The sequence below is a fragment of the Tetrahymena thermophila genome (genome assembly GCF_000189635.1).
Source record: "Tetrahymena thermophila SB210 genomic scaffold scf_8254527, whole genome shotgun sequence".
In the NCBI taxonomy this organism is placed as follows: Eukaryota; Ciliophora; class Oligohymenophorea; order Hymenostomatida; family Tetrahymenidae; genus Tetrahymena; species Tetrahymena thermophila.
In genome coordinates this window covers 242,173-258,361 of record NW_002476301.1, presented here as the reverse complement: position 1 = coordinate 258,361, position 16,189 = coordinate 242,173, and the positions used below count along the sequence as shown (strand labels likewise).

At 22.8% G+C, this 16,189-nt stretch overlaps 4 protein-coding genes across 4 annotated transcripts; 2 read left to right on the top strand and 2 right to left on the bottom strand. All coding sequences in view use genetic code 6, as the record gives it.

Annotated features, from left to right (window-relative positions):
* Positions 1 to 969: 969 nt before the first annotated feature.
* Positions 970 to 2,305, top strand: TTHERM_00486390 (hypothetical protein; the record flags this gene model as incomplete). The annotated part of the gene is made up of 6 exons (XM_001032851.3): positions 970 to 984; positions 1,074 to 1,166; positions 1,282 to 1,548; positions 1,685 to 1,992; positions 2,049 to 2,185; positions 2,262 to 2,305. 6 exons carry the CDS (start codon positions 970 to 972, stop codon positions 2,303 to 2,305), a joined length of 864 nt encoding a protein of 287 aa, XP_001032851.2.
* A 503-nt stretch (positions 2,306 to 2,808) lies between these two features.
* Positions 2,809 to 5,017, bottom strand: TTHERM_00486380 (transmembrane protein, putative; the record flags this gene model as incomplete). The annotated part of the gene is made up of 5 exons (XM_001032850.1): positions 2,809 to 3,198; positions 3,256 to 3,714; positions 3,837 to 4,391; positions 4,453 to 4,619; positions 4,678 to 5,017. 5 exons carry the CDS (start codon positions 5,015 to 5,017, stop codon positions 2,809 to 2,811), a joined length of 1,911 nt encoding a protein of 636 aa, XP_001032850.1.
* A 934-nt stretch (positions 5,018 to 5,951) lies between these two features.
* Positions 5,952 to 8,370, bottom strand: TTHERM_00486370 (hypothetical protein; the record flags this gene model as incomplete). Its single annotated transcript, XM_001032849.3, has 2 exons — positions 5,952 to 7,422; positions 7,511 to 8,370. The coding sequence occupies 2 exons, from the start codon at positions 8,368 to 8,370 to the stop codon at positions 5,952 to 5,954; spliced, it is 2,331 nt and encodes a 776-aa protein (XP_001032849.2).
* Positions 8,371 to 10,036: 1,666 nt separating this feature from the next.
* On the top strand, positions 10,037 to 16,149 carry TTHERM_00486360 (hypothetical protein; the record flags this gene model as incomplete). The annotated part of the gene is made up of 2 exons (XM_001032848.2): positions 10,037 to 15,102; positions 15,165 to 16,149. 2 exons carry the CDS (start codon positions 10,037 to 10,039, stop codon positions 16,147 to 16,149), a joined length of 6,051 nt encoding a protein of 2,016 aa, XP_001032848.2.
* Between the last annotated feature and the right edge of the window lie 40 nt (positions 16,150 to 16,189).

Genomic DNA, 16,189 nt, shown 5'->3' with positions numbered 1-16,189 from the left:
TTTCTAATAGAGGAAAATATCAAAAAAAAGTTAATAAAAAAAATAAAAACATGATTTTAATCAATAATTTTTGTTATATTCCAATATTAAATATAAAAATCCTACCACTCACATCATTCAAAAACAGTAAAGTATTTATAAATTTTTAAATACATTTTATTTTTACAATTATTTTTAATTTAATTTACTTGTTTAAAAAAGCTTTATCTATCTTTAGTAAAATTTATAAAAAAGTGGTACAATAATTTATTTGTTTGAGAAATAATAATTTTTGTTAATGAATTTGTTTTTGATTTTAAGTTAAAATATTTTTTTGTTAAAATTAATCTAAATTGGATTAAACACAACTGATAAGGTAAAATTTTAAAATTTTAAATGAGTAATTATTTGTTTTTGATTTTTAAATTACAATTTTGTTTCTTTAAATTTAATATTAAAAAAATTTTAAATTGATTATTTGATTAAGAAAATTATTAGTATGTGAAGGTAAAATATTAAATTTTGTTATTACTATGTTAACATATTGATTAGTTTATGTATATCAAAAAATATTGATTGCTTAAAAATAAATTTATTTATTTATTTAACTAATTAAGTATTTTCATTTGTACTTGAAAACTAACTTCTGAGACACCTTAGATTATTATTAGTTAGGTATTTATTTGTTTCTGGTAAGATTTCATTTCCTCTTAATCGCTAAAGAGAAGGAGGTTTGAATTAATTATGATCAAATAGCATTATAATTAATCTTGTGTGTATTATTGATTTAGTTAATTGAACATAATTTATAAGAAAAGAGACAAACAAGCATCAAAATAATTAATATTTAAGAAATAAATAGTTTCTCTATTAATAAAGATTTTTAATAAACAACAAGCATTTGAAAGAATCGAAAAAGCCCGCATAAGCTGTAATAGGATTAAACCTAACTGAATTTTTTCAGAATATAAATAAAAATAATTTTAAGCCATGGACAGAAACGATGTATGCTATTTATCTTTATTTACGGAATTAAAAACAATATCTTTCAGGAGTTATTTACAAGATTAGCATAATTTTTATAATTTCAAAAGGATGAAATGAATTTAGATGATAATTCTAATAACAATCAGTTCAAAGATGACGATGAGAATTATGTAAAGAGTGAGAATGAAATAAAAATAACAGTAATAAAAACTAATTCATTTTTGTTAAATTAATACAACTATTTCTTGAAGAAAATTTGAAATTACAATAATTTTGAGCTAATTAATATTAATAAATTGAATCATATAAAATTAGAAAGACATCATATTAGTTCATATTGAAAAAACATAGAAAAAGATTACAGAATTGATACCTGATTATGATATAAGCTAGTTTTTGAATAGTAATAATGAAATTGTTTTAGGAGAGTTGATTTCTTCTCTCAAAGAAACAGGTTTCCCTATTGATTAGAATATGGTACATTATTGGTGTCCTGAAGCAGAGATGTTTATTTACTGTGGATTTGATCCTTTACCTGATGATATTACTATCCCATTAGAAGACTATTAAAATTATAATGAAGTAAAAAAATAGAAAATTATTGTTCAAACTTAATAATTTAGAATGATTTTTTACAAAAGCATTTATTTATTTATTAGATAGCTGCTATAGACAGAGTGAATTTATATTAATTGTTTGTATTTATAAAAATTAACAGATTAAAATTAAATGCAAAGAAAACCCAATTAGCTTAATTCATCAAATAATGAGTGAAGAGACAAATGAAATGAATAACAATAAGTAAAAAGATGGAAATACATAGGAGAAAAAAGAGGCTAAAAATAACTGTAGAAGAACTAAAGAAAGAAAAATAGGATTCATTATTGAAAAGGTAGTTTAATGGAGAAATTACTATAATGGTGTTCCAGATGCTTCAGGAAAGGTAAACAGGTTATCTCTAGAAGAAGCAGCAAATAAAGTGTAAATATCAAAAAAATCTCTTGATGACTATCTTCTTCAGATAAGGTATAATTAAAAATTTTAATGGATTCAAATGGAATACAATAAATAATAATAAATAGATTTGGAAGGAAGTATCAATTTAATTTCAATGAGCATAAAAATGACAAGGTCGGAATCTTAAGAGCATTTGTTAAAAAGCACAAGCAACAATAAAACCAAGATAAACCTAAAAAAAGAAAAGAAAAGAAAGGAGATGGTAAATAATAAAAATAATTTAATTTAATTATGTTTTTAATTAATTAATTATTTAAATATTAAAAAAATTTAAAAAGCAAATGGAATTTAGTCAAAAAAAGAAGAGGAAGAAAAAAATTGAAGAATCAATCATGTTTATTTTAAACTATTTTACTTATATAAAATGTGAAATTAATCAAATCAAATTTTCAATTAATATCTTAGCTAACTCAAAAGCTCGACATGCCTATAAGAAACTAAATAAATAACTATGAGTTTTTTAACAACTTCTGTTGAGCATAAATAAGTACAAAAAATTAAATACTATTTTTGATACAAAAACTATATAAATTATCTATTAAATTATTAAATTAACTGTTATATACGGTAATTATTGAAATTGTTAAAAATAAAAATTGTTTTCAACCTTTCATTAAAATATTATATTATATTTAATTAAAATTAATATTTTTAACTAAATAACTAATTAACTAACTACATGCATTAATTATTAATTGTTTACTTGATAAATTAAGTTATGTTTTTATATATTTCATCATAAAATTTAAATTTTAATCTAAATAATCGTAAGATAATAAATTATTTATTTATTATTCTATTTTGTTTAAACTTTTTATCATTAATTCATTCATCATCTTCATCAAATTTAATAATTTAGACATCTTCAGCTATCTATTCTTAGTTTTATTGCTAAACGTTAGATTCTTTTCTTACTAAATTTGAGTTTTTTTAACTGAATTAGGATTATGTAGCAGCTAAAGGTAAATGAGATCCTTATCTTTGAATCATGTTGTTTGGAGATTAATCATTTGCAGTGACCATTTCTTGCTTAAGGGGATGATGATGAGTAATTTTTGAATTTTTCAAAGTATCTAACTCTTTTTACAAAGTATATTTATACGCTCTTTGCCTCTTGATTTTAATGCAAATACATATAATTATACCCAACACAACAACTAAAACTGAAATAACAATAGCTGCTATCACCCCAGCTGTGAGTTTATCTGCATAAACCTAATTAATTAATTAAATTAAAATTTTCAAAACTAAATATATTTATTGAATTATTACCTTATTTATTATCAAATCTCTTTCCATAAAGAACTAAGTAAGATTGTAGGAGTTATAGTATTACCAACTTTAGTAAATAAATCCTAGTTTAATTTTATGGTCTCCAGTTGTATCATAATCATTTTAGGAGGGACTACAAACAACATAAGCACTAGAAGGTACTAGCTTAGTAACATATATATGGAATTTTTATATACCTACAAAATAAGAGTCAGTTTAGTTACTGGTAGAGTTAAAGATTTGTAATATAGACCCACCTTACAGACCCAGTAAAAGGAAATAGGATTGCATTTTAGTCATATCATAAATTAGTGATGGGTGAACTGAATGCCATGTGATTGTATTAGAGTTAGATCCCAACAAAATAAAATAGTAATCATTGACAATAATATCTCTTATTTTATGGTCAACCTGATGCACTCTATTTAAATAGTAAGTACCACTACCTCCAATAACCATCTAAAATAATTTATTTTTATTTTCATTTACTTAAATTAAATTCATAAAATTTTTTTATTATCAAGCTATTAAACACAGAAGTGTTAAATATCTTATTTTAATAAATAAATAAAATAAATTACTTCATATTCACGAGTTTCATATAAATCAGAACTAGTTGTTACGAAGAACTACCTGTCTTTGTATGTATTGAATAACTTTGCATTAATAACTTTAATATAGAAAGAAGTATCAATTTAAACTGATGCTGCTAATGCCCCGACATATTAGTAAAAGTATTTAAAAATACCGTTTATTTCACATAGAATATAAATATTGATTTATTTTTTATAAGTATCATACCATATTCTCAAATCTCCATATTACTTTTGTGGTTGACCTTATGTAATGCTTGGAACAGTTAAAGGTTTAATTGTAGTGAAATTACTATTTAAATAAAAGGCACTCATTGACAAATCTTGTAAAACAAAAAGTACAAAATCACCATTATCTATTTGCACAGCCTGCATTTCTTAAAGGCTACCATTATCAGTATTCATCACAATATTTGAAAGTGATTTAGGATAGAAATAAGTCTAGTTATTGTAAATGTAAATGAAATTGATTCTATTGCTCAAACCTTCTATAGCCATTAATAAATAATTCCCTACTTGCACCATTTGAACGTTATTGAAGGGCTGTTTATATTCAAAATTATTAATTTTATTTAAAATTTCAACTCTTTAATATCAAACTTACAAAAACACCATCAGGTAGGTACAGCTTTTCTAATCTGTATTTACCAACAACCGTAGTAGTATTGCTTACAGGATCAATTTTTATGAATCTCAAAGTCTAGTTGGAATCTAAATGTGCTATGTTTGCATTATTAAACGCTGATACAGGATTTAATGTGGCCCAAGATTCTTTATTTAATTATGTTGATTTTCACAATTATTAAAAAAAAATAAAAAAATAATTTACATGTAAAAGCTACTTATGCTATTGCAAATCCATTATTATCAAAAGTAGGTAGTTGTATTTATAATTATGAAAAAGTTTCTAAGTTTATATGTCTATCAAATGTTTAACAAAAAGGAATTTAGAAATTATTTTCTGTCAGATTTAGTTTTATGTATTCAAGTGAAGATCCAACAGGGGAAATTTTAACTGTTTGCTTTTCTGTGATGGAGATATCTTCGTATTGGCTACTATAACTAGTTTAATATAGTAATGAAGGAAGATTTGTTAAGCTAGCTTAAGCTAAAACAAGAATTGAATTTAAGAGGATTAACCCTAATTTTATTTTCTTAAAATATTTCATATCTAATGATTTAAGATTTTTAAATATTCAATTTTTATTTTCAACTAATTAATATATGGATAATCATAAATAATACTTTGATATTTTTCAATCAATTATTTAGAGGATCTCAAAAATTTATTTTAAACAGCATCCTCGTTCACAGATACTACATATTGTAAAATAACCTCAATTTGTTTTAATTTAAAAGGCAATATCGATACTCAAATTTTAGTCATATTCATTTATAGTTAAAACATTAAAAGCCCATCAAATGAGATGAAATATCAAACTTATGTATGATAATTAACAAAAATAATCTTTTCTAAATAAAAATATATATTCTTTGTAAAAGGAAATCAGAGATTTTTTTAATCATATCAATAATTTATTAATTAATTTTCATTTATATTTTTTAAATCAAAATCAATCTTAATTAATTAATTATTTATTTCTATTTTTTAATATTTATCTAATTTCTTCTTTTAATATTTTTGTAAAATTTATTAAATAAAATATTATCAATGAAAGTTTACATTTTCCATTCCATTTACTTTACATAATTCAAATGAAAAAACTAATTTTTTGGAATAATTTTGAGTAATTTTCAAAATTATATTATAAAATTTAAAATAATAATTTTTAATATTATAGTATGATGATAATAATAAATTACAGAAAATTCAAAATAATTAATTAATTTTGTTAAATATAATAATTTAATTTATAAAAGATATTTAGAGATAGCATGATACACAACATATATTAGAATTAGTCAGAATATAGTAAGAGGAAGGATAATAAATAATTGAATAAATATATGAATGAATTCGTTAACTTTTTATTATAAAATTATAGTAAAAATATATTATGAAATAGAGAAATATTAAATAGTTAAAATTCGTTTGTTCTTTTGTTTGATTGTTTGTTTGTGTATGAGTTATATATATAAGATTCAGAAATCCATATCTTCTTAAATAATGATTTTAAAAACTTCAAGCTCGTCAATTTAGAAATTTTTATTTCCTGCTAATAGACTGTTGAGAGGAATATTTTATTAGATTTTTATTTCTTAATAATCTCCTGGGTATTCTGATTTATTATTTTCATCTTAATCTCCATTTTCAAAAATACTTAAATCACTAGTGCCAAAGGAAAAAATGTGCTCTTCTCCTTAATACAAAGCTGATTCAGAGTTTTTAACTGGTATTTTTACATTTTCACTGATAGAAAATAAGAAAGCATTTTCATCTTACTGGTAGCCTTGCTCGATTGACCATGGGACGCTTAAATATGCACCGAATATTTTAAAGTATTCCCAGCTCTTTATAAAAACTACTGATGGAAATACTCCACACACTTTCTCATCAAAAGTTTACTTTGTTAACTTATCTCTACTTGCTCTGTATATTAGTTCAAGATTCATTTTTTTAAAAGGAGAAAGCTCAAAGAAATTAGTCAATATTTCTTTATAATCTTATGTGCAATCTTCAAAAATTTTAGATGTATCATTAAAAGTTAAGAAATTTCCCATAATAGCAGATTCCATATCTTCATCATCAATCACACCATGTATTTTGGTTACTGGTTAATTCTAATTTATATTCATTTCTAAATGATCATTTGTGTTTAATTTATTTGTATTTGCCAAAATATCTTTGCCTTTTATTTCAACTGCTTTTCCTGATAAATTTTACTAAAAGTCATTGAATTTAGGGTTTTGTAATTATTGAAATTAAAAATGAGTGCTATAGTTTTATAAGTTATTTTTGATAAACTTATTATGTTGATAGCTCTGGCTTTAATTCATACTTTCCAAATCAGATAAAGGAACTATCTAGCTTTGTTGCATTCCTCCTGTGACATACATAATACTATTTTAGGTAGTCATCATCGAGGAATCGCTATTCTTCATTTTATGATTATCTACCAAAGTATTTTCTGGATAGTTTTACAGAGAAGAAGGACGATAGAATCCTTGATGAGTTTAAGCTTTTATTTATTATTAATTTTAAGTCTAAGGATCCTAGGTAGCTTAAGGAGAGTGATATTAATTCTAAAAAGTAAAATTTTTTAATACTTAGTATAAATCTTAATACTGCTTTTCTTTTTCTTGTAGCTGAGTTTCTCTTTCTTTGAACATCTTAAAAAGTTTTTGAATTTTTCTATTATACTCCTGCTCTTTTCCCTTATCGAGCTATTCAAACTATTTAACTGAGCCTTCTATAGTGCTTATTTTTAATAAAAGCTATTCCTCTTTTTTACTGAATTCTGAAGTCTTTTACTCAATTTCCTACTTCATTTTTAGCATTTAATCCTATAATTTGTTATTTTATTATTCCATTTCCTATACCTTCTTTTAATAATAAATTATTTCGCTTTTTAATTGGTAAAGACTACTATTATCCTAAGTACCTAAAGGAATCCTAATAATATTTAAAATTTAATAATAAAATTAAGCAATAATAAAAAACATTTTATAAAAAATACTTAAAAATATATTAAATAAAATACCTCAATGACTGGGTCTAATCTTCTTAGAAACTTTAGAAAAAAGGCATAATGTACTTATACTAATTAGCGGTAAGCTTATTCTCAGGTAAATATTCCTTTATGAGCAATTTTATATCCGTTGTAAGTTAATTATTTTTATAGTAGTGCTAAATTAAATTGAATGTTTCTATGGGATCAAGATAAGTAAAATCTTTATTAAAATTGAGTATTTATCTAGCTGCCTCCTGATCGAGATCAGCAAACGTAACAGGATAAGGTAGATTCTTTCTATCTTAATTAATGGCTTCTTTAACTATTTCAAATGAAGTATCTTCTAAAAAAGTCTAAGCTCTTTTTAATAAATCGTACTCACTGTACAAAACAGCAAGCTAAAAGACTGTAAAGAAATTAAACATATTAAAATTATTCAAAACTTCTGAGTTGAGCAATTAAACAAGTTTTTATATTTCTAAGTGTTTACACATTTTATATGTTTGATAGAATTCTTATTAGATAATAATGCTTTTTCCACCATAAAGACATCTTAATATTTTTTCCAAAATGCCTTCATCTTCTTCCTTAAAAAATTAAATGTCTAACTAAATTTCCTTTTTCGCCTCATTTTCTTTAAATACTCTCTCAAAAAATCCACTTTCAACTCTTAAATGCCCTTTATTAAGTGAAAAACTTTTTGTTACACTTTTTATGACTATATTTGGATTGATATCATTTGAAAATATTTTCTCTAATTTTGGATTTGCATGGATTATTAACACTATTTTGTATGTATCATCTTAGGAAACTGTTTTCTAAATATTTGTATTTGAAAAGTCTGAAGACTTTCTTTGTTGCGACGCTTGCTTTGTGTTTAAATTAAGCATTTTTGAAATGATTTATTTTTTCAATATTTTTATTATTAAAAACAAAAAGGTTCAAAAGATAGATATTATTTAACAAATAAATGAAATTAAATAAATAAAATACATTCTTCTTTTTTTTTGCACTGCCTGTGAAAAGATTTAAAATTTAGAATGCTTAATAAATAATTCAACACATTATTTAATAATACTAATTCTTTTTTTAAAAATTATTCAATTCTCATCAATGCAATTAAAATAATCTATGAAGTTAGAAAAAAAATAAATTAACTAGAATTTTAAAATATATTAAATTAATTCAAGTAATGATTATTAAATTTACGAAAATCATATTAAATATAGCATCATAAATAATTATTTTTTATTAGTATTAAAAGTAAATTTTTTCCAAGTATAAAATAAATTTATTTTGTGAGATTAAATTTTAATCTCATTTTTTGTTGATCTCAATTAAGATTAATCTTTGAATAAATTTTTGTTAGATTTAAAATACTTTGATTAGAATTTTTTGTGAATTAGTTATATGAATGTAGTAAAAGTATTTGTTTCCTAAAATTTGAAAAAGAATAAAAGAATAATATTCGGCTGTTTGCTAAATAAATAAAATATATTTTATTTAGTTAAAATAAAAACATAAATTTTGTTTACAAAATAAATGAAATTAAATAAAATACATTCTTCTATTTTTTTTTCACTACCTAAAGATTTAAAATTTAGAATGCTTATTAAATTTGCCAAAATTATATTATATCTAAAACTATAAATAATTATTTCTTATTAGTATTAAAAGTAAATTTTTTCCAAGTATAAAATAAATTTATTTTGTGAGATTAAATTTTAATCTCATTTTTTGTTGATCTCAATTAAGATTAATCTTTGAATAAATTTTTGTTAGATTTAAATACTTTGATTATAATTTTTGGTGAATTAGTTCTATGAATGTAGTAAAAATATATGTTTCCTAAATTTGAAAATGAATATAAGAATTATATTCTCTTGTTTACTAATTAATAAAATATTTTTATTTAGTTAACATAAAAACATAAATTTTGTTTACAATTCTATAAAATATTTTCTTGAAAGTATCAAACGACTTTATTCTATTGATGTAAAAATTAATATCATTTTTATTTAATAAAATTAAAATAAAACATTGAATAAATTTTTGGTTAGATGCGACTAATTCTTAGTTTAGGAATTTTTGAATGATTTTATTATTGATTACAATACTTTATTACATCAGAGTAATAAATAAATGAATAATTATTAAGTATTTTCATAAAATAATCTTTTTAATTTTATTTCTAATTTCAAATACAATATTTATAAATAATTACTTTTGTCTTGCTAGTTAAAAAGAAGTCTTAAGTTGACTTCAAATATTTGAGTTAAAATTTTTATGAACACATGAAGGAATTGAATTTTTATGGTAAAAATAAATTTTGAATACAAAATTCCATTTTCCTTATTTTTGATGAAAAGAATAATTAAATTACATTAACAGTAATATATTATTTAAGCTTTGAATATCTTAGTTGTTATAGATTTTTTGTGGAGGAGATGATAAATTAATTTCAAATAAGATAAATCAATCAATAAAATTAATTAATTTTGAGCGATATATTATATATACTATAGCTAAAATATATATCAATCAAATAAAAGGCTAATGGCTAGAGTAATATAGAAAAACCAAGAATTAGATTTAATTTAAATGAATTCGCAAAAATAAAATTACTACAATAGGATTATTTGGAATGACAATGAAAATAGAAAAATTTTAAACTCTGAGCAACACAATTAAATGTTTCAATTATAAAATTAAAATTTGCAAAATGAATTACCATCGATGAATAAGCAACCTAGAAGAGAATACAATTTTAGACCAAAAATAGCTATCACTAACAAGCTTCCAGTTGAATTTAGCTAAAACTCAAGAAATAACTCAGTTTCTGCTTCCAATTCTAAGGAACCTCAGCATAGAATAGGAAGTCATGATAAAGGCGGAATAGTTCTATCATCAAGAGGTGATTCAAAAAATATTGGTCGTTCGGAATTATATCTTCAAGCAATTTAGTCTGATTCTTAGTTATTATAGGCTTCTAAAATAAATGAAAAAAATTAAAGAGCTTTTTATCAATTTTCAGAATAGAACGACATCAACTAGCGTTAACTCTTAAAGTAAGTAGAAAGTTCAAATAGCTATTACGTTTAAGCACAACCATCTTCCCTAGATCAAATTAGTAAAGCTAGGAAAAACCCACTCAATCAGAGTGAGGGCAGCGCAGCAAAAGATCATTAATTTGAAAATAACAATAACAAAAGGTAACCATAAAGCGATGCAAATTTTGATAATTCTTAAATTAACAATAGCTGTTCTGCTCATAAATATGATCAACAATACAATTTGTAATTTTAAAACATGAGCCCTGATAAAAAATTCGGGTAAAAGAGCTAATTCAGATAGCTAGTTAAATGTATGCATAACCAAGAAGTCTCAGGAAATAACAACTAATTGTAACAATAATAAAATCAAAATCAATAACTTGAATAACAAAATTAATAGTAGTCTGTGGATAATAATAATCAATTTAATTATTTACACTCCTAATAAAATTACAATAATAACAATATTCACTCTGCAAATATATATATCTAACCAGAAGATCCATAAGCATAAGTCAATTTAATTTAACGGGAGGAAAAAAACAAATCTAAATCACATTTAAAAACAAATCATTTTAATTAAATTTTAAATAATTCAAACTCACAACAAGCGTTGGTATATCCAAAGGGTAGCACATAGTAAAAAGATTTCGATTTTCAGGCTCATTATTTTGATCCAACTAAGTTGCAATAGAATAATTAATAGAAAAGTCTCATATAAAAATAACAAACATAAGTTGAATAATAATAAAAGCCGCAAAAATATCAAGAAAACTTTTAAAGCTATTAAAATTTGTCTAGTTAAAAGCTAAGCATTCAAAATGAAAAAAAATAAAAAAATATTTAAAGTGATACTAACCTAAAATAAGAATAATCCTAATAGTATTATGTAATGAAATATGCTTCTGTTAATAAAGACCAATAAGAAGTTAAATAAAAAAACTCAGCTTCAGACAAAAGTATCTCTTTGAATAGCGAGCATTCTGACAGTTAACTCAATATTCATAAAAGATAAATGTAAAATTAAGAGAGCGGAATGTAGGTTAATAGTGATTTATATAATTAGTACTATATGAAATAGACAGCCTCATCTAATGGTATTTAAAATAGAAAAAGCAGCTTTAGATAAATTTAGTTGTAAAATGAAACTTAAATTAGTTCTAATAGGAGCAGTAACTAAAGCAACTCTACTGAAAAGTGTAACATGCAAAAGGAATCTCAATAATCACACCATAATCATATATAATATAGAAAAAATTAGTTTCCTTAATAGAGTCCTTTTAATTCCTCTTAAAATGAGTTGTACAAAGAAAAGAAAACAAGTCCAATTATTATTGATAAAATTTCTGATTAAGATAAACAGAATCATAACAAGGGAAATATGAGCAATAGAGAAAGTCAAAGGAATGAAAGCGATGATTAATAAGAGCTAATGAAATAAAATCAAAAAGTTAGGAAAAGTTTTGAAATTTATGATATAAATTAGTAAAGATATCTTATAAAAATGCAAAAAAAACAAAACTCATAAATAAATTAACTTGACTAGAGTAAATCTTAATCATCTTAAAATATTAATCCTCAACAATCTTCTTAAAATTAGCTTTTCCAAAAAGCAAATCTTTTTACAAATAAAGTAACAGCATCTTAACCTCAAAAACAAAATGAAACTTACTTAGAATAATCAGAATAGTAAGAAACGATGTTAAATAATATTAATAAAACAGGAAATACTGAGAACTTTAAAAATAAAAAATCAGATTTAATACCTTCAACTCATTTTTTGAAAAAAAATATTTAAATATAGAGTCCTACTCATTTTGATTTATCCCAAAAACCTTAATCTGCAAAAGAAACTTACACAAAACAATTTAAATCCCCTATTATTGAAAATTCAAAATTTTCCAATATAAAGAGCGAAAATGAGTAAGGCAACCCAAGATCATAACTCACTGAATAAGAGATTTTAAAGATATTTAGTCAAAATAACAAAAAACAAGAGTAAAACTATAATTTTTTCAATTAAAAAAATAAACATTGTTCAGATAGAATATTATCAGCTAAAACTCCACTAAACTATGAAGCATCTAAAAATTAATAAGGCGAATAGCTTATTTTTAACTTTTAAACTAGTGAAACAGATAATTTAGATACTTAATAAAAATAAAAATCCTCAAAACTAACTTTACTTAAGGGAGTCTCCTTGCAGTAATTAAAATAATTATCTCAATAAAATACACCTAGTAATAAGAATGAAGATTTCACTGATAATTTCACTAGCAAAGTGCAGTAATTAGAATAATAGTAATCTAATTAAACAAATTAACAGCAAAATTTAGAAGAAATAATTACAAATACAAATATACCAAATCATCCAACATCGAATTTTTATAATATATTGGATTAAAAAAGTAAATTTAGCTAAATGAGAGATGATTCAAGATTCTAAGCATTTAAATTAAAAATCGAGTAATTTTAATCTCAATTTAATTTAAAAACTAACTCAACAAATAGTGACATGTCTCCTGTAGAAAATTTAATAAAATTATCAAACAGAGGAAATAAAAAGATTTTGATTTAATAAAATTACCCTAGCCATCATCGGAACTAAATTTAAAATCAACAGCAATAATAGCATTCACATTTATAATAAAATAAATAAAGTTTATCAACAAATAGCTTTTCTTCTAATTTGTAAAATTTCAAATATGATATAGTTTAAAAATAGCTTCAATCTGTTTAGAAAAATATGGAAGATTGCAATACCCCATAAAATAAATAAGAAAACTCTAATTACTATTTTAATAATAAATTCTAAAATTAATTAAATTTATCTAAGAATTAAAAACCCTCCACTGATGAGTTTTTAGATTCAAAGGCGGTTGTTGTAATAAACAAAAAGCCCAGAAGCGACATTATTCCTTAATCGCCATCTATAAACTTAGAAAAATAGTCTTGCTCTATCATCCAATGCAATTCTAACTATAACAGCCCAAAATACCATTCAGAAAAAGGCTCCTTTACAGATTTGATAAATAAATAGAATATTTAAGAATAAAATTAAAAAAGTTCCAATGAAAATGTTAATTTTAGTAACAACAATTTATCTAACGATTCTTAAACCTATTTGTCTAATTAAAAACTAAAATAAAGAGCTTTCAGCTCACATAATAATTTATCGATACATTCAAGCAATAAGAAAACTTCTCTAGAAAATTCAATTTTATAATAAGATTCGTCTACTAATAAAAATAGCTTCAAGAAGAAAACTAAAAGTATGTAATCATATGGTAATGATATTGTAAAAAGCGAACAATTAGAAAATATCTCTAGCCATGATGAAATTAATAATATATAATAGCATAATAGCAAAAGTGCAAATTATTTCACTCACATTAAAAATCTCTCTTACAAAAATGAAGACTTGTTAACAATAAAATAGCTGCAAGAAGGTAACTCTTAATAGATTAATGATATAAATTAAGATAGATCTAACAGTATAATTTAACAATTTTAAAACAAATCATTTAATACACAAAGCCCAAATCAAAAACTAATTAGTTCATAATTGAGTAAATTCTAAAATTTTACAAACAGCATCTATAACTTTAAAGAGACAAACTTACAGCAATTAGCAAATAGCAACGGATTAAATTCAAGTTAAAAGACAGATGATAAATAAATTAGTTTTAGGAAAACTGTTTATTAGTTAAACAATAATATAAATCAATAATGGTAAAATATTGATAGTAAGTAGACTTAAGATGAAGTTGAAGTAGATAATACAAATTTAAATTTAAAAAATATTTCAAAAACAGATCAATAAAACGAGAACTAAAATGAAAATTAAATAATAACAAGTGACTAAAATACTCCGAAATCTCCTAAAAAGCTTCTAACTCCTCTGAATTAATAAAATAGTTCATAAAATAACTATGAATTATCAAAATTCAATAGTCCTGACAGCAAAATTCTAAAAAGAAATAGTTTTACAATAAAACAATAGGTGTTTACACCATAACAACAATCTAGATAGAGAGAAAATTTAGATAGTATAAATATAAAAACTGGATACAAACACACTTACTCAAACAGTTAGTCTCCTTTAAGTGAAAATTTTTTTTCAAAAGAGATTTAGCAAAATAGTAAAAGTAAATTTTAAATTAAGTTAAATTTATTAGATAAAGAGAGCAGTAAACTATTCACTAATTTTTTTGCAAATTAACATAAAACTCAAGTTCATCAAAACTCAAAAAGTGAGCTGAATGTTAATAAATTACCTAATTCAGCAAGGAATTTTGAGTCTGATAATTAAATTCAATTGAATAAAATAAGAATAAATGAACTAATTACTGTAAAATAAATATCAAATCATATCAAGAAAGTAGTTCACGTTCCAAGCCTTAACGTCTATATACTTAGATCTATTGAAATAAATTCTTAAAACAGAACTATAATGACATAAAAAATAGCAGATTATAAAAGTTTATCAGAAAAGTATCCATTTCTATTAAACCAAATAGTTTAAGTATTTTATAATACACCAGAAAGCCATATTTCAATTTTATCTGAGTAAATACAATTTACTTTAATAATTTTATTTAATATTTAAATTTATATATTTTATTAATTAGGTACTAACCCCTCTAGAGTTTAAAAAAAGTTACTAACTGCTTTTGTACTATAAATGAAAGAAGTCTTCAACAAATTGTAATTGAACTCTTAACAAAACTTCAAAATGTTGATGAAAAAGAATACCAACATATTCATATTAATTTTGACAATATTTTATTTGATAAATAAGCTCATGTTAAAATAGATTGCTCCTCTAGAGAGAAGTAAACTCATCAAAAAGATGAGTTGCTTAAAATTCTCAAAAAAATTTCTATTAAAAGTTAATAAGAAGATAGCAATTAAGATACCAAAAGATCAAGTTATTCAAAATAATCATCAACAGCAACTTCATTTTAAAACTCAAATGTATTATCTTAGAAAGATAATAAAAATGATAAGAACACTAATAAACATCATTCACTACCTGTTTCTTTAGCTATTCTTTTAATGGAAGCAGCTATAGGAGAAGATATTTTATATGACTATAGTTCGTTTTAATTTAGTTCTTTCGCTTCATAAGATCTTAAAAAGGAAACTGAATATTGCTGCTTTCTTCATAGCATTTTAAACAAGGAGAATATACTTTATAATGATCAATAATCTCTCCTCATTAAGAAAATGCTTACCTTGTAATATACTACTAATTTTATAGACTTCCTTTGCTAATGCTTTTAAAACGTCTCAATAAATAAACTTTCTAACCATCTTTTTGTTAAAGAAGCAACTAATTAAAAGTTTACATCAATTAACGAACTCATTCCCATATCTTTAAAATATGAATCAGAATAAGAAGTAGATAGTTAAAAAAGACTAGATTAAATTTTATCTTCCCTATCTGACTCTATTCCTAATTTTTCTTCATCACTTCATACAATGAAAGTAGCCAAATAAAGTTTAAAAGAAAGCCATCCTTTTGTAGATATGCTATAAAAAGACTTAGGGCTTGCAGCTTGGAATATATTAAGCTAATTAAAAAAAGCATATGATCTTTCTTTAGCTATTTGAAAAAGATGGTAGAATGATAGGTAGGCAGTAATTAATTAAT